At 32.8% G+C, this 20,420-nt stretch overlaps 1 protein-coding gene across 1 annotated transcript; it reads left to right on the forward strand.

The window, feature by feature from the left end:
- Positions 1-11,980: 11,980 nt before the first annotated feature.
- On the forward strand, positions 11,981-15,478 carry LOC127858805 (uncharacterized). Its single transcript, XM_052396090.1, has 6 exons — positions 11,981-12,109; positions 12,374-12,488; positions 12,825-12,958; positions 14,139-14,224; positions 14,500-14,736; positions 15,301-15,478. Exons 1-6 carry the CDS (start codon positions 12,093-12,095, stop codon positions 15,336-15,338), a joined length of 627 nt encoding a protein of 208 aa, XP_052252050.1. The 5' UTR covers positions 11,981-12,092; the 3' UTR covers positions 15,339-15,478.
- The last annotated feature ends 4,942 nt before the right edge of the window (positions 15,479-20,420 follow it).

Here is a 20,420-nt window from a genome sequence, read left to right on the forward strand (position 1 = left end):
GATTTATTATATAATTCGTTTACGTATTAAGTGATATCAATACTAAAAGCACAAATTTAAATGTAAAACATTTGTCGCCGTTGATGGTTTGGTGTAGGAATGCTCATCTTATTGCATTTTTATGTGACAAAAAACAATGAACACATGTGCGGTTGACAGTTACGACAGTGATTTATGGACATCGAGCACACTAATTACATTGAAATAAATAACCTGGTTTAAGTAAATGTCATTGCGCGCCAAGAGTACACTGACGATTGGTTTGGTACTGAAAGATTGGCAACAAGACTTAACCAACATAACAGCTCTTCAGGGCACAACGTATTTTTTATATATTTGCGTACACAAACAATATTCAAAATAACTTGCCACCGAATAGGTAAACAACCAGATTGGCAAAAACGCAAGTCAAAATACCATCAATTATATGCAAACTAGACACATGCATCAACATGATAAATTAAATAGTCATGTTAGTGACTATTCAATGTTTCTCATCTCATTTGATAAAACGGTACATTTACTTTTTTTCTTGTGTCGCTTTTTAATAGGACATCCTTTTACAATTCTCCTTCTTTTGAAGCCTAAACATTATTAATAGACCTAAATGGATTATTAAGTTTTCATTTGACGAGTTTTTTCCGCAATCATCTTAACAACAAACACTACGAATATGACGTAAAACACAACTCTTATAGCTGTTTTTATTTGACGCATACTTATAGGTTATTAGACGTTTCACTGTACAATACGGAGATATATTTGGACTCGCACACAGTTTGAAGTCATATTGGACTCGCCGTTATGTCCAATATGACTTCAAACTGTGTGCGAGTCTAAATATATCACGTATTGTACAGTTTAAACTTCTAATAAGCTTTTTATTCTATATCCCTTTCTTCAGCTCTTTGTTTCATTTTAATTTTGATTTTAAAATGCTTTAATTGCATCTATGCTATTTTCGAGACAAGCGCCCGAGTCGATTATAGTACATTGGGATACTATTTCTCGGTAACGGCTTTTATCGTTATAAAAAATTGCTTAATGCACTTGTACTCAACTGTCCAATATGGAAAAAATACAGACTTTTTGGATCCAATACCGGAATATATTGGACGGTCACGTGGTACATATGAAGAATGCCGATTGGATGATTTTATTGGATATAGAATAAAAACAAAGCTAGCAACCCCAGGTTAAATACAAAACCGAAATAATTCAAGCAGTTCTTTATAATAGGATGGCTTATCTGCACAAAAACATACAAGACGTATTTAGGGAGTGTGTTAGTATGACTGTTCAGTGTTTACGAACATATCATTTATCCTATAATTCTTTTGCAACATAAGCGCCGAATCAATAAACAATAGTGTAATGTTGCTGAATCGCTAATACTTATACTTGAATGTCTCATAGACATGTTTTTTCAGCACCGTTATTGACATAACTTAAACAAATATTGAAGACTATTCGAAAAGAACTGATTTCAACAGTACGTTGATAATATATGAATTTTAAAGTTGTTAAATATTACATGTATCGTTAATTTTAATGCAAACTAAGGTATTTACTGCCTAATGGGACTCTATGTCTACGCTCATAATAATGAAGACCATCTTTATTTATGTATGTTACAATTAGGTTAGTTTCAATTTAGAAAGTCATGCATTTATGTTCTATGCTTTCTAGTAGTTCGCTTGCGAACAACTAAGGTTAAGAGCAAGTTTTGCAAGTCGTTCTGCTCTTAACTACGCTAAGAACAATTACCACCGCATCTGCCTGTGCACACTGATTAGCCTGTTTATACTTCACCAATGGTATACTGCAGACAGTGAGTGTGTGTATGTAATCAAAAATATACCTTATATAAGTCGTGAAATTACAACATAAACAATGCATTGTTGTATGAGTTTCTGTATATGTTTTTCTCAAATACCGTCCGCTTTGTAGAAATCGTTTGGATGAACTTATGTGAAAATGTTTTTTTCCGTGGCAAGTGTATCTTTTTAATATAAATGTGTGGAATAGATGCATGGTATTAAACAAAGATATTTCGGCAGAAGTATGTTACATCTTCTACAAACACGTTATCATTCTGCTCATTTATACCAATCCTGATAAAACGTAATTAAATGAGCTACTACATCCTTTAACCATTCTCCTTTAATTTGAGTGTTCATAGACGTCATATTATGTCATGCTTTCCAAGAGCGTGTAAAGCAAAATGAGCTCAGTAGCAACAGATCAATTTAAGTACAGTAAAGGAACGCGCTTACAAGTAACAACTGAATTTACAATGAAAGGTACCTATTACACGGTTACCTTGATCTGTAACTTCCATTATTGTTCATCGGAAAACAACGCAAAATATCTGGTAAAATAGTACGAACATGATATGGCTAACACAGGCAAAAATACACGGACGTTTCATTTTAACCCATTTATGCATAGCGTCTAGACAAAATGCATTGGCAAACAGCGTAGACCCAGATAAGCGTCTCATCAGGGTCTGCGATAAATATGCTAGGGATCCCTAATTTTGGAAATAAATTAAACCAATTTAGAAGGATGGGGGAGTTAACTAGGCTTAAATGGGTTAAAATCCTTTTGAGTATTGTTTTAACCTATTTTGGTTCATTATTGACTAATAACGTTAGACTTATTCTTATGCATACTCAAAGCCGGATATTCAAATATCTTTTGCATGTATTGTCTTTTCTTTTCATAAAACACACTGTCTGTTTTTTTATATAAAATAGAAAAATGAAAGACATTGTTCACACAATTTAACATCATTCAATTGATACAGCAGATAAACAGTGAATATTTGTATGCATAATAGTTCAATTTATGACGAACACTAACCTTTTTGTTGCAATTAAAATTAAAAGTGCTAAATGTAAATTGTTAATTAAATATTTATTGAAACAAAAACAAACACTATGTTAACAAAGACTTATTTGTCGTCCATGTTAATTGAAATATAAGCACTTTTTTACAAAATGAATAAATCAGACAAAAACATAGCAAATAAAAAGGATATTAGAAAAGTCGTTGACTTAATTAACATTGCTTGACATGTTTATTGATTTCGATATGAGTAAAATTGACATTTTTATTAATTTATGCTTTAATTATGTTTTAATTTTCACACGTTTATGTCTATGTAAATTTACTTGTCAGCATAATTATTATAAATGTTATCTTTGAAGCGTTACTAATGTCAAAGGGAAACGAGATACTGTTCTTGATTTCGTTCAACGCAAAAGTAATTTATTTATAAACTTTGTCATGTTATTATTGTAGCCCTTGTTACATGTTGTTACGCATTGATCTTTGATAACAATAATATTAAAACACAGATCAAATAATTTTATTGTTTAAGCTATCAAAATAGCATTTAAGTCTCACTATGACATATTAAAACTTAAGTATATAATCCAATTTTAAAGACGGGGCTATATTTATTGAATAGAACAATAAATCGACATGTTCAATCGTTGTGATATTGTCGTCCACTTTGATATACGAAATGAGTGATCCAACTGTAACCTGATCAATAAGTGTGAATCACCTTCTTAATTAAAAATATATTACCGTAAATTAAAGTCAGAAGACAAAACAATGTATACACGAATAAGCAGCGTATATTAGAAATCTAACGTGCGTACGTAGCACAAGAAAACCCCATGATTCATTTTTTCCTCAAATCTCCACTTATGATTTACTAAAAATAACAGTTAATAACCAGGTGCCAATGCCCACATGTTTTCTTATATTTGTGTAAAGTATTAAATCTACCGAAGTTTTCAAACGTTTCTTGAATTTCTTCCCCCATATTCTTAAAACGTTAATAATATCCAATACGTCGAAAAACACTAAATCAAAGTCCTCATGTGGGGAAGTTTTCGTGATGGTTAATATGTTTGTAAAGTGTACTCCAGTAGCAATATGTTCTGAAGCAGGAAACACAAATAGACTAGCGGAAAATATCAAATATCGTTGCACCAATCTCAACTGTGGGCATTGGAGAATAAAATGTAATGAGGTTAGTGTAATCTATGCCATTCGGCTCTGTCTGAATATCGCTTTCTTCAAATTTATAAACCGCTCTGACAGTATCATCATTATCCCCAAGCTTTTTGAAAAGCGTGGGGATATTGTGGTAATCTCCGCCGTCAGTCCGCTTGTCCGTCTGTCTGTCTGTCCGTCCGTCCGTCCGTCCTGGCCACTATCTCCTCCTACACTATTAGCACTAGAACCTTGAAACTTGCACACATGGTAGCTATGAGCATATGAGCGATCCTGCACTATATGGAATTTTGATCTGACCCCTGGGTCAAAAGTTATGGGGTTGGGGTGGGACCGGGTCAGACATTGTTAATCATTTTTTTAGGTTGTTTTACTATAATTTCTTCATTTCTACACCGATTCACTTCAAATTGATACTGAACTTCTCTTATGACAATATGGTCAATCTCAGCTATGCATGGCCCCATAACCAACCCTGGGGCGCCCCGCCCAAATAGGCCACGCCCACCTAAAATTGCCTTTTACTATAATTTCTTCATTTCTACACCGATTCAGATCAAATTGATACTAAACATCTCTTATGACAATACGGTTAATCTCAACTATGCATGGCCCCATTACACACCCTGGGGCGCCCTCTCCCACATAGACCACGCCCACCCAAAATTGCCTTTTACTATAAATTCTTCATTTCTACACCGATTTACTTCAAACTGATACTGAACATCTCTTATGACAATATGGTCAATCTCAACTATGCATGGCCCCATTATCAACCCTGGGGCGCCCCCCTGGGTCAAACATGCGGCGTGGGGATACGCGTCGGCCTCTGCCGCGCCATTTCTAGTTAATAATATATACGATGACATATTGACAGCTGCCATTACATAACTTTCATAGACACACACATGGATTAATCGTCATTAAGTGAACACGTAATAATGTAATTAAAATGTGATTATGACCCTTATTCTAATAAACAATTGAGGCTTCTGTATCGAGAAGAGATAACAAATTATTGCTTTCGAGTTGCTTTTGATACATATTAAAGACAGCAGAATTCTATATCATGTCTATATGAACGAAATGTGATTACATTACGTTTGAAATATATTTTTTAATTTTTGCTTCGAGCGCCTCATTAACATGTAATAAGCAAAACGTACATAAGAACTGGGCTTTAACAGAACGTAGTTGTTGCGCACATACACACTTTTCAACTTATATATGTGAGTTTTAGAATGATTTGTTAACAAAATATAGGATTGAACACATGTAAGGTTACAGTAATGTGTATACATTAACATCATTCTTTTGAAACATACAAACACAAACAGCATGGTCAATAAACTGAAAACATGTTGTGTAATATTAAAAACACAATTTAACATATCTTTAACGTTTGGAAAAATAAACATGGCCCTGCTATTGATTTTGTCATCCCTACCCATATAAATGGTCGCTCATATCGATCACGAACATATTTTGTAATACATTCTCACTATTGTCGGCAAACGAAGTTTCTATGAATGATTTCAACGTTCTCAATATACATTAATAAGTCATTTTGCAACGCATACCTGTATTCAGCCACTTTATGCACACGAATGGAGAATATTTTTCCATAATAGAAAATACTAGATTGAAACATTTTAATAATAACTATATTGGAACAAATAAAGTACTAAATATTTCATTACATGCAAGGAATATCGAGTTTGGTTCTGTTGTTATTGTAATCAAAACAATATCAATAATACAGGTATGCTCACATCTTAAGGGTTTCAATATTTAAGGGACATGTTCACAAATTGGTTCATTTTTTACTTATCTTTTTTAATGAAATCATTGTGTCACTGTTTGATACTGTTGAAAAGTGATTTGTTATGTCTACTGCATGTCACATCAGACTTCTTGTTGTATAATGTGTATATAAATGATAAATAAAATAAGGATGAAAACTTGCCTCTTATTATTTTGTAGGTAAATTGTATGGGCTACCAAATAATTTTACTGGTAGCCCAGTGGGCTACCTAAAATAATAAGAAATTTTTCGGTAACTGCTTATGACAGTTAAAGTCTTACATTGCTAGATTTTAACCACAGAATAGAATTTTAGAAGCAAAAATTACAAGATAAAAATGTAATTCCCATGGGGGGTCCTTAAAATACCATTTCATTTGCCTTTACCACTCAGCTATCCTGAATATTATATTAAACATTCATTTTATAATTCATATATCTGATCCATGTTATTTGACAGAATTTAATAGAAACAGCAAGATAATTAAGAATTATTCAATCGTAACTCTTTAAAATTGTATTCATTACACATGATGATAACTCATTAGAAACACGTATTTATAGTTTGAGTCTATATTATTACTGGCATTTTGCTCCTTGATTTACAGTGTTCATTTATATTTTGTATCTGTAACTAAAATTAGGAAACGGTCCTTTTGACAATCTGTGTACAATTCCTTTTGAACTTTATGCTTAGTTTTGTAAATGGAATGCATATCACCATTTCAAAAGTTAATTAATGAGATTAAGTACTTGTTAAATGTAAGGCCCTAAAATTTGCAAAGCCATCTTTATTTTATCTCAAATTGTGAAAAGCAATTCTGTTATTTGTATCTTTTTTTCTAAAATTGATTTACTTTTTTTTCAGGAAATATTCTGATAAGTAATAATGCCTTACTAATTATAAGTACATGTAGTGTGTTTTAGTTTTTAATGCAATTTCTTATAAACATAAATAAATAACATATGAAAATATACTTTTGGTTGTGTTGTGTAGTACATTTGCTAGCATGGCAATCAAATTATTTAAATAACTCCATTGTTTTCTTTAAACATTTTGAACACCATATGAACTCAAACTATTGAAATAAAATAAGATGTACTTTTCAATTAAGTGGTATGTCATAAATTATAAACCAGTATAAATACACCAGTCTTATATAATTATAATAATTATATTAAAACATATAAATATATATATATATATATATATATATATATATATATATATATATATATATATATATATATATATATATATATATATATATATATATATATATATTTATTTATTTATTTATTTTTTTATGTATATGTATGTATGTATATTGTGTCCACAGTTACGTATTTTATAATTATAGTTAACACTCCCTTATACATATACTTCCCCTAAAAATGTTTATCATACTATGCCTTAAATTATTTATACTTGAATGTTCATATACTCATAATTCAAAGTTCTACGTGGAAAAGGCAACAATCATGTTAAATATAGTTGTCAAGGAAGTTTTGAATTGAGGATTATAGCAAATAAAAAGTAACGATGTTTTTAATTTTCACCAGAGTGTCTGATTGTCTGGTATTATGCTGACAGTTGAAAGTTTGTAGTATACACTATACTAGTGTTCTTTGATTTCGGACACATTCTTTTGAGAGTATTTTCGTTTGCACTTTTTCTTTGGGAGAAATAAACTAACATGTTTTGAAATGCAAAATATAGATCGGTGTTTTCTATTGCAAAACCGTAGACGGTATTTGGAACAGTTGATGTGTTTGAACATTGGATGGACACACTTATTCAGAAAGCAAATAATATCGCGAAAATTATTTTAATTGGCGAGAGTTAATTTTTGCAGGATAATATTTAATGTTATTTATATTAACCGACATTCGATTCGGTTACACAGTATTTGTTGTCAAACCAATCAAATGAAAACACATACACGACGTGTGTTCACATGAAACAAAACCTGTATTATCTTGTATATGCATGGGTAAAAGAACAATGATCAAATATTGCAGCGACCAATGAACTATGGTTAAATCATACCACTCTGAGGTTATTGAGACTTCAGTCTGCCGTGGGTCGGTCAATCTGTCCTATCGGTATTAAAATCACCTACCATTGTGTTAACTAGGACTAAATACTGTTTCACATCATCGATGGAAAACGCTTTGTATTTTGACTCGTTTGTGAATTATCAGAACCTAGGTTTAACCCTAAATTTTTCTGCGATTCGAGTTAACACGCTGACCTTGCTTTAGCGTCTATCTTCATAAAAGACTTGTGTACACTCCTCATTCACTGTAAAATGCTTTTTAATACCCACGATTTAGTATATCGGGCATGTGAAATATTGGCTATTACAATCAGAAGATATTCAGCTTAGATCTAGCAATACAATCACTAAAGCTTGGCTTAACGTCTTTAAACCGTAAATGCAAACCACTTGGCGTTTAATCCAGTTTTAAGCTAAAGTGTATGGCAAACCTCAGACGTGGCCCAGAAATAATCACTTTAATGAGAAAGCACACAATTAATAACGTAAATTTTGCAAAAGAACTCAATGCAACAAAACGACAAATTCTATAATAAAACTTTTTGAATATTTGCGACATATATTTACCAATAATAATACTGTTTTTTGCGCACAAAACAAGTTATTGTCTTCAAAGTATAGATCATACTTTGTAATCAAATGAAAAAATGAAATGCCTTCGTTAGCCACTACTGCATTTTTTATTTGCATTTGAATCGGTTGTATGTATTTTGAAAACTCGGCATTTGTAAGATCTTTAAGTTTTATGTCAATAGCTAACTTAAAATAAGCATTTATTTGAAATGTGCTCATATTGTTGAAAATGAAACCCTCGTTTTACCAGCAGTCGAAAAGTTTTATGACAGTATTATGTATTTCCTTTTTTAAACAGTAAGACTCAAAACATATGTATTTGACACACAAGTACAAAACAACCACTAACATACACACGCGAGCAACGCCGCATTAGAACCCGTCAATTCAACGAAATATTTGTTAAAACCGGTTAAAGGCGCTCCAAGTATACAGCTTATGTGGAATTATCAATGGTACATTGGTCGGTCGCATATTATATTCCGCCCATATTTATCGATCTGGTATCACAGCAATTAAATGCTGAAAATCTAGTGAACATCTCTTACAAATGTGGTACAGAGTGCATGCTCATATCAAAGCTAATCACATTTATTTTGTATAATGAGCTAGTTTTGTTTAAGCAAACTTGTATGGTCGTTATTGAATTGGACACCTGTACTAAAAATGCCACAGTAGCACATATCGTTAACAAAAATGAAGTTATAAATTTGAATAGTTACTGTAGATACATTTATATTCAAATTCTATACCGTTTTGTAAAAAAGTTCTTTTTCTAGCGCTATTTATAATTATTGTTTGTATCACGAATTTGCATATTGTCATTTAATGATAGCAATCGTTCATATTTTTCACGTATAAACCGCATAATTTAATATAATTAAATTTCAATACTTTTGTTGAGACATTATCAAACACAATCGTCTATAATTTAGTATATGAACCTGACAACAGTTGAATATAAACCGTTAGAAAATTAAACTGATACAAGAAGCAGTAAATGCAATAAATTAAATTTAAAACATGTCTGCACAATCAGCACAGCTCGACTAGTTGATTGACTTCAATATGGATAATTTACAGCATATGACTTTGTTGCTTTAATGTTGGTTTAATAATAAAATGTTTGAGCTAATATATAACCATGTGTCGATAGACACATTTAGATTTATATCAATGACAGGTGTTTTTCTTCCATCCTTACGTGATATATGTATGGAAAATTCCAAAGTTTAATGAACTCTTTCGCGATATTGCCTGTTTGTCTTGAGAGTTGAACGAATGATTATTGATAAATAAACTATATAGAATATCGAACTCTTGATATGATTTATTTGCAATTCGAATATCAGCCGTTTTTGTAACAATGGCACTTAACAGATTACAAAATTATATAATGTGTTTTAGTTTTGACTATACAACGGTCCTCATACAATTGTCGTATATTAAAACACACTAATTAATGTTTAAAATGGTATGTGCAAACTGACTGTATATACATTTATCTGATTTCAGGCATACATGTGTATACACATGTTATTTTCAGTTTTCCTATATTATATACTACCATAATGTTGATCTAATTGGTGTATTCTATTATGTTGATTGGTACTGCCGAATAGTGCCGTGTGTTCATTCGTTAAGTAATAATGTTGTATTGTTACTCTAAAGGGATTTTTTCACGTTAATTCAAGACTTTATATGTTCTCGACTGACTGTATATACAAGTGTTGTGGTCCATATATTACTTGCAAAACTTATTGTAATATGTTCGTTTCACATACAAAACGGTTTTCAGATACATTTATACGCGTAAGCGAACACGTTACTTTTAATGTTTAGTCATCATACAAACACGTGTTAGCAAATGCTTGAAAAGAAAACGGAAAAAATGATATGACATTTGAGTTTACTATGAATCCCGCCTTTCTCCTAATTGGGTTCTGCCAAACTATAATGTGCACTGCGTAAACGAATCGTAAAGTTAATTTACGATGGCATATTGTCAGGTGCCACAAGTTTACATTCGTAGAAAAATAATAATGCATTGGTATGACACTATTAAATAGACATTTATGTTCGTAAACTTAGTTGAAAGCGAAACTTCTGGATCAGGCATCCAAATTACCACTTCCGAGTTGATTTAGTTCAAAAGCACATTATGGAAGCCTTTTGTTTTTGCGTTTGAAATTCTTTTTCCATCATTTACATAAAATCAAAGCAGATGGAGTAGATAAAACATTATCATATATCGAATGATGACGTAATGGTCTTAATATATGTATTTTGTATGAACGCATTCGATTATATATTGACATAAGGTATTAAATAATATGATGTAGTATTTAGATTAAGGATGAGGCTGTGTATAAAATTGGTTTTGAAAACAGCCGTCGAGCGCCACTTATATATAATTGGTAAGCAACACCTTAACAATAAACGAATTCGTACTCTTCAAATGCAAACACAAATAAATGAAATAGAAAATATTATTTGTAATCAAAAGATATGGGTTGTTTTATATATAAAAGAGGTACATATATTTAATTTGCATTCACTATATTATAAAAAAATATTACATATAGAATATTTAAGAATATTTAAGCAATTTATTTATTAGTACATGCACACTCATTTGTTCTATTGTATTCATACCCTACCCTTTTATCTCGTTTATTCGCGTGATAATGTTTCTGGAAACTGGGCTGTTTCGTGGAGATACAGCAATTGTTGCCCTTAACCCATTTATGCAAAGCGTCTAGAAAAAAAACTTGGCAAATAAGGTAGACCCTGATGAGACGCCGCAAAATGCAGCGTCTCATCAGGGTCTGCGCTGTTTGCTTAAAGGGATTTCTGTAAAAAATATTCTAAATAAAGAAATAAATATACTAGACATCCCTAATTTTAAAAATAAAATAATCCAATTTAGAAGGATGTGAGAGTCCACTAGGTAAAAATGGGTTAAAAATTCAAATTCAATATGATGTAACTGATGGAACAATGGCATATAGAGTTGGCATGGCAAACAAGTTCACAATCGTTCACTTTGTGGTTTTGTTTACGTTTTTACTTGCCAATCAAACTAAACTTAATTTTTGTTTTGAAGTCTCCTATACAAAGGACCATTTAAACATATATATTATTAAACCGTTTAAAACGATATGACCCAAAATGTTTGAATTATGCTAATTTAAGTGATCTTCTTGCTCAGCCGTACATTTATTACCAATGCCACTTGGTTCATTTATGTACGAACACAATGCTATATTGATAAGAAAAAAATACTCTCTTATGAGAATCTGTTACTCATAAGAACAATCGTTTATCATATAGGAACTGTAACAGCTTAGGTTCACAACGTACTGTATATTTTAACCAAACTGACCTTATCTGTATATCTAGTTGAATTGTTATTCTAATTTGAGGCATAAAATGTACATTTCATGGATCTATAAAAACAAATGCTCTGTCTTCATTCAAATCAGGAAATTGCAAATGACATTAGTGGATATATGAATCATTCCTTTTCGATGGCATGGCAAACGTATATAAGTGATCATCTAACAGACAGAGGATGCACACACTGTCGGATACTTTGCTTTGAAACACAGGTCGAGACGTATCATGTCATCATCTTTGAGGTTTGTCTTGTTGTGTTTTTAACCAAGGTTTTACTACATTCTTGTTTGGAGAAATTCCGTGTTCGTATCAACGATAGAACGCTTTCAAGTTCGTAGATAATTATCACATCGTGTGAGGTTCATATATGCAGTGTGTAAAAGAAATTACAATAATAATTTAGCAAAGCGGATGCTAAGAATCCTATATATACACAGATTTAAAAAAAAATCACATGATCCCATTTAAAAACTGGAAAAATATACCAATGTCAAACTTCATGGCAGGTGTTCATTATGTCTGGCGTTGTGCGGACTGAGCTGGCTGATGGTAGAAGCGATTAATCCGGCATCACGTCTGAAAGTTCGCCCTCTTCCCGTGCCAGCGCTGACAGCTGCAGGGGTAAATAAGCTTGTTTTAATATAGGAGTAATATAGGAGTCGAGGATATGAATGTATTTCGCCTTCAATTATCAAAATCATAAATAATCTTTATTTTAAGAAAGAACCAATATCACGTTGGTAAATATGACTTTAGTATATACAACTTGAATTAAATAGTATTTCTTTGTGTTGTATCCTACATGTTTTATACGATGATTGTCTTATGTATGGAAACATTAAATACTTAAAAATGTGCTAGAACAACTATTTATTGGTTCAATATTTATCTATATGGTATGTATTGAAGTATTCTACACTTAAATAACAAAGACTTATAATGATTACTTGCGTACAGCTGGTGGGTCCCTGGTTTGTTCAGTCCCACCTTGCCCCGTGCAGTTGGCAAGGATCCTCAGAGTTCACTGACTGGCAGACCAACATTGTCCTCGGCGCACAACCAGGCATCAAGTACAGGAACGACGTGTGGAGGTAGGCTGTAGGTTGTATTTCATGTACATACCATGTAATGTGTTCACTTGTGTGATGATGATCGTGATGGTGATGATCACAGGTGGTTAGCGTGTGGCTATGCTATTAATTAGTGAAAACATCATTTTGAATGATAAATAATCATATTATAACGACGTTTTCGGGTGATTTTTAGTTGGATACCTTGTTATATATATATTTGATAGTGATTTTTTTTTTCATAAAAGTTGAGTTTTCGTTATAATATGATTATTTATCAATCAAAATGATAATTTCACTAATTAATATCATAGCCACACGCTAACCACCTGTGATGATGATGGGGTAATTGTTCAGCATATATTGTTATTTTTATTGGTGGTTTTTATAATCAGTCAAATACAGAAAACCTATTACAATATGTATTAATGGTTATAAAGATAATATTGTCTTGAGACAGCTGGAGGAACAATAACTCATATTAAATTACTATTTCAGTGTTACCAGTAGCCTTCTATCTCATATGTAATTATCCTATTTTCAGTTTGAACGTATTATATAAAGACCTTATGAGTTGATAACATTTAAGTACCAAACGAAAACCATATATACAACTCACAAACCATTTCCAATGTAACCGTCTCCAGAGTTAGGTATCATCCTATGCATTGTAATGCATGAAATCATTGAACACCATCACAATGTGTCTTGATGAATTAAGCCAATTCATGTTAAGCCATCACAAAGTACATCTTTACGTAAAATACAGCAATAACAGAAGCGAAACAGATTAAGAATGAAAGTCATAGCATATTAGCGTTCTTTAGGGGATAAATTAAACGTGTTTGACAATGTTATATTTGCTTACAAAGCCACGCAACAAATCATAGCTAAGACTCTTTTTTTACTTAATCTAAGTTCTGATTTTTTTAATGAATACATACGGGTTTACAAAGGGATCGGATTATTGGTTTGGAAAATACAACAACAAAAGAAAACATAAAAACACGCTGTTTGTCCTCTCTTTTTCAAACTTATCTAGTAAAGTTATAACACCTAACTGTTCAAGCTATATTACACATTGCATACCTTGCCTCTACAACATTATTTAATTTGACATTGTCCACACCACATGCAATATATTTTTAAGAGTATACTCGTATGCTATCTCAGCATGACAGCTCATGTGTCTGATTTACAGAATGCACGGGACCTGCACACATGTTCCATTCACAATGATCTTCTCTAGTACTGTCTCTGGAAAGTTAGTCATTAAAGATCCAATTGGTAAGTATTTAAAATGCGATATTGCTCGTTAGCTTTGACAATGAAAATTTCTGATTTCCATAAACTAGTATGTGGACGACATATCGAATCATACTTTAATTTGAATTGAACATTATTTTAAAATGTAAAAAAACACTAATAACCAATGGCCATAAATAAATACATTTTGAAAATAAAAAAATCGATTATTAAAATGTATTGTTATCAAAATATTCAATACAATAACTTCCAATACATGCCTCAACCTTCAAAACACGTAAATCCGATGCGAACAGGTGATGTTCTTACCGGCGAGGCAGTAGTGATCGGGTTCGAGCCCAATGCGTACATTATCATGTGGGGCTGCACCAAACCCTCGGTGATTCCCCATCAGTGTGCTGACCCGTGGCTCACCATCCTGACACGTGACCAGTTCCCGCTGCCGACCGTGTGGAACAATATTGACATGTCACTGATGCACGTGTTCGGTCTGCGACTTGCCGACATTCCACGCGTCAAGCATACAACAGCTCGTGAGTACCTTATATAAAAGCTTTATATTTCAATGATTGTATTACGGGTACCTTTTGCTCATTGGGTCATTGTCGACTTGAAATGGCTTGAAGTAACCCGGGGGTGACTAGAAGCCGATTCATGTCACCCTGGGGTGACTTCAAGCCGATTCTAATCACCCGGTCGGCTTGAAGTCACCTCAGAGTGATATGAATCGGCTTGAAGTCACCCTAGGTTGACAAGAATCGGCTTCTAGTCACCCCCGGTCGACTTCAAGCCATTTCAGGTCGACAATGACCCAATGAGCGTAACTGTTTGTTTAAACACATATTATGTATTTTGGTGCATATTACACAAATGGTTGTGAGTATGTTTACAATTCTACGTAATGTTTCAATAATACATAATACTAACATTGATAATAATAGCTTATCGTTGCAGAATAACAACATCATGATGATAATATTCAGAATTTCAGACAAACATCCCGATCAAATTTAAAACATATGTGTCAGTTGGTATTTTTCTCCTACATGCATTCCGCTTAATAGTGCTATTCAACACACCTTATCGTCTAATTTCAGCCTGTGTGCCGAGCATTCCACACGGAGTCAAGGGATAATTATACGTGAATAATACATGACGATTCAACTCATTTTATTTGTAAAAATTGTTATTCGTTTGACAACATAAAGTAAGTTACTCATGTTTTTCTATTTATTTATTGTGTCTGTCGTTAAGAATAAAGCATATGTTCCAGTAGTCATATTCGAATTGCTTGCCTCTCTAAGCCACAACCATCGCAACATACCGGAACAAAACGCCTAGTCAGCCATTACAATAGTAGTAAACAAAAGCAACTGTTGCAACAACGTGATTTACCTGAACGACACGGTATATTGCTGAATAGTTAACAACACACAATTGTTTATGAATAAGCAATCAACTATCACGGTGAAAATTATGTTATACTGTATTTTAACCCATTAATGCATAGCGTCTAGAAAAAAAAACTTGGCAAACAGCGTAGACCCTGATGAGACGCCGCATGATGCGGCGTCTCATCAGGATCTGCGCTGTTTGCGTAAAGGAATTTCTTTAAGAAATAATCTCAATATAGAAATACATATACTAGACATCCATAATTTTGGAAAAAAATTGATCCAATTTAAAAGGATGGGAGAGTCAACTAGGCATAAATGGGTTAATGCCCATTTTATAAAGCAGACACAATATCAGCTGGGTCTACGCTGTTTGCCAAGGCCTTTTTTCTATACGCTAGGCATAAATGGTTTAAGGGTTTCGTGTCGTTTACGAGGCAAACCGGTCGCTTATTTGTAACATCATGCAAGAGAAACCTTGCAGTCTGAGTACAACTTTTTCGAGGATGCTTTCAGGAGCGTAATTCAATAATAGCGTGCTTATTAACCCGTCAGGAGAAATTGTAAGGTTCCGGATAAATAATAAATCATAGACTAACGCGCTTGTTTCCGCAGTAGTACATATCATTAATATTGACGGATATTAACTGAGTATGACAAATGTAAACTACCAATTGAAGCCCTGATACAATGATAAATAATCCGGGGATATTTTTCTAGTAAGTTATTAAACAGTCTTATTCGCAAAGTCTATTTACTGCAAATAGAATTGATGTACATTTCAAAGTCATCTTTTTAAATGTTCACTCGAATATTGAATTCTGAACCACTGTCTAAAACTAAACTAGATCCATGACCTCAAGTAATTCCAGAGAAGAGCAGCAATGTATGTGACGAGCCACCAATCTCTATGTCATGCTTGACCACCTTCAGTGGGAACCCTGGAGTCAGGAAAGACCAAGGCCCAGATGACTATTACCTTTTAGATCACAAATGACCGCTTTGACTTTAAAGCAACACATTACCTTTCCCCGGTAAAACCAATCTTTCAAATTCCTATCAATATCCACATTGTAAAACAGACATAGTTTCTTCCCAAACATTATGAAATCCCTGGATCTGCTTACCAGCCCCCGTTGTTATATTCCCTGAATTGGTATTCTTCAAGTGGGAACTAGCAACAATAAAAATTTAAACAAACTTTAAACAACTTGTCAGAACAAGCTACAAGGTAATGCCTATCAATCCCTCATGGTTGTGCCAGTTGAGGTTCAAATCTCTTTTCGGCTACCGAAGAACAAGAGACAACGAGGGATGAAACGAAGCTGCTGACACTTTTACTGTCACTTTATAATCTTTGCATTTGTCACGCGTTATATTATTATTTCACCAACCGTAGCGTAATAAACAAATTCGACTACAGCGATAAACCATGTGCCGTTTTATAGCTGTGTTTTAGTGTGGTTAAACGATTCGGACGCTTAAGAGGTGGGATACCGAAATGTCTCTTGGTGACTAAACATATGTTTTTGCCATGATACATCACGAATTCAAAATGATAAAAGTAACATTATAAGGCTGAATTTGAGAAACATATGCATATAACGAGGATTTGGATGATGAAATAATAAAGATGATGCTGACACTAATGTTAATAAAAGAAAACATGAACATGACAATGAAATCTGTTATATAGCGCTTTCATTTTTTTATAGAAACAATAAAACACTGATAGCATAGTAAAATTGATGAAGTAAATCGATTTAAAAGATACAATGGATGAGACGTATTATACTATAATTATACTGAATTATACTATACTTCGATCGACAATTGTTTTACTAAGGGCTCAGTATAGGCTGATAGAGGTAAAGCTTAAATTTAATTCGAAGACCTTGAACTTTAAACAGTACTAACCTGTTTTTGACACAGAAAGTGATAAAAAGTAGCCAAGAAGAGATCTTTTGAAACAGCTCAAGCATGTCTATACCCGTTGTTTATTCACATCTCAATGAATTATCTTTTTTAGTTTATAAATGTTTAATATGCGACTTTGTATTTAAATTATATGATAACCATACAAATGTTGGTTTAACTGTTTGGATTTTGCATCGAACACATACCGTTTTTTGAATGTTTATGGTTTTCTATTATGTCTCTGAATTATATTCATTTTAAATATCTAAGCCCATATAACATGGAAGAAAACTCGTCTTTTTGTAAATTTGAGATTTGACATGGTTAATCTTCGTTTACGTCAATGCGCAGTACAGTTTACAATCAACTTGTGTGTATCGTGTATGTGTTACTTCTTATCATATTCTTCTCTTACTAAGTTCGTACTTTATATGAAATTATACTTGTTATAATTGTTCCAAAATATTTCCGCATATGTGAATCCTTTATTACCAGTTTTCATGTCAGGAAGACAATTTTGGAGTCTCAGTAACTCTAGTGTTGAATTCATGTTAAGCATCGCACAGAACATTGAAATGTTTTACTATTATTATGTGTTATATTCGTTGACAGGTCAAACTAAGTAAGACAAACTATAACATGCTTTGTTAACACACTATCAGAATCGGTTTAACAAGTGTGCTCCCGTACTAACGCAAAAACACTTACGGTAAACAGGTTTGGTGAACTTTCTGTGTCGTGAACTTGTTTCTCATCGATTCATAATTTAATTAAAAAAATATGCAAAAGCATGCAGTTCTCTTCTTATCTCACAAATCTGTTTGCAACCTGGCATAATTAAGGTTATTTTAGTTAACTCAAAGTTTTGTAAATGCTAACATTTTTAGTTCTTAATAAACAAGTAAAAAGTGTTTTTATTGACTGCACCATGGGATTTAATTAAAAGCAGCGTTTGGTTTATTAACATTTTGATGCAATTATATTAATGTATTATAGCCTTGAGCATTATTTAACCTTTCTTCATTCCTGTTGATATTAACTGACATTATATACATTCAAAACGGACTTTTGAGAATGCGGGCAAAATTACTATTTTAAGAACAATTAGTACACTTTGAAAAAAAACTTATGCATTATATGCGAACGAGCAGAATTACACGCATTATTAAAACAACTGTTAAATCATTATTTGCGTCTTAAAAATCATCTATCGATAACGGAAAAGCGTTTGTAAAGCTTTTCTTAGATATATTAGCAAAACGCGTCCAACCGACAAATCGTTAGCACCGTCTTGCAAACTCTTAAGCCTGCATGGTGAAATAGTAAAGCGTCAGCTTTTGCTTCTACATGTACCGGATTACTTGTTTTAAAGTCATTGTTATTAGAGTTATTTGCAACTATTCTAAATATAACATTTATATAGGGATAATACACGTTTTCGAGGGCATGATCATCTGCGGGCGCTCGAAAAATCCGTTCCTGCCCGAGTGCGCAAGGCTGGAGAAGGGAAGTAACTGCGTGTGGACCAGATTATGGATATGAAAAACACATAACAGGGCTTGAACGGCACGTGAATCGCCTTGTTAATGCACGATTTCTTCCGTTCAAGCCCTTCTTTTGTCAAGTTTCTGCACCCCACCAGATGGCATTATAGATAGAGTTTATGCAATAATATCTGCACACTCGTTTTATGATATTTATCACAAATGCGATTATATGTGTACACATCAATTTAATGCGTTATAAATACCAATAAAAGTATTCGAACACAATTCATAGTATAACAGTATACGTTTATGTTCTTGTTAAACATCTCTTTGATTTAACATTCATCGATTTCATAAATTTTGAAATGTAGTAAAATAGGTTCATATTCTCTTGTATTTTAAAGTTCACTAGTCTAAACGAGTATTGTTTTTGTTCTCCATATTCAATCATAATGACATTTTTTGCAAACAAAATATGTAATTAAGTATGAACCACTATCATTAACAGTGACAGATATACGCATGTTATGAATGCATGTACGTTTTTAGACGATTTCTTTTAGTTTACGTTGCTTTTCTTTTCCGATCGGTCATGCAAGGCGCTTGAGAGTTTCATTTTGTTATTGTAACGTGAGTTGGCAATTTATTACAACAAATGTGCTTTCTTTTGCAAACCAGATGTGCTAAAGGAAGATAAGAACATGCAAAATTTAATAGCGAGTGTTATGATAACCGTTGCGATGACGAAATAATAAATTAATTCTCTTTAAATAAGAGTGGGACTTATCACAAATGATGGACTTTGAAGAGTGCATTAAATGAACCACAAAACAATTGTAAAATGTTAAGAACACGCGGCCTTTCACAAGCAGAAAATCATATTTTTTAACTGTAAATAGACAGACAGCAATATAGCGCAAGGAATTATTAAGCATACAAATTAATAATTACGCTAAAAATGCATTATTTAATTGGCGTAGAATGTTGGCTGTAGCAGTAATCAGTATGTCCTACAAACGTAACGGCGCAAATTGTACTTCGAGTACATGTCTAATGTATCTACCACAACAAGGCAATCGTGCGTATACAAGATTGCACACAAAATACAATATAAACACATAATTGAGGAACGGAATGTATTTACGTACTTTACCCATGCAATCTCACTTGACGTAGCTTAGAGCTGTGGTTACGATTGTACGTTAAATGCATCAAATAGACGTTTTTACAAGACGCATGGCTTTCAATTATCTTTTTTTAAATAGTGACGTATGGTCGCATTGAATCCAGACTCGAAATGCTTTACAAACGAAAGTGTCGATAGATCAACAAAGTAAGCGATTATATAATGTTGTATCCACCTATAGCACAGAATTATTAGTTATTTAAATTATTACTCATTAGCAATAACCAATAACT

This window comes from Dreissena polymorpha, chromosome 14 (assembly GCF_020536995.1).
Source record: "Dreissena polymorpha isolate Duluth1 chromosome 14, UMN_Dpol_1.0, whole genome shotgun sequence".
NCBI lineage: Eukaryota > Metazoa > Mollusca > Bivalvia > Myida > Dreissenidae > Dreissena > Dreissena polymorpha.

Bases quoted from the DNA above. Each gene is read 5' to 3' on its own strand.
- LOC127858805 (XM_052396090.1), top strand. The intron at 12,489-12,824 runs GTAAATAAGCTT...ACTTGCGTACAG, and splicing joins CAGCGCTGACAGCTGCAGGG to CTGGTGGGTCCCTGGTTTGT. The intron at 14,225-14,499 runs GTAAGTATTTAA...CGATGCGAACAG, and splicing joins AGTCATTAAAGATCCAATTG to GTGATGTTCTTACCGGCGAG.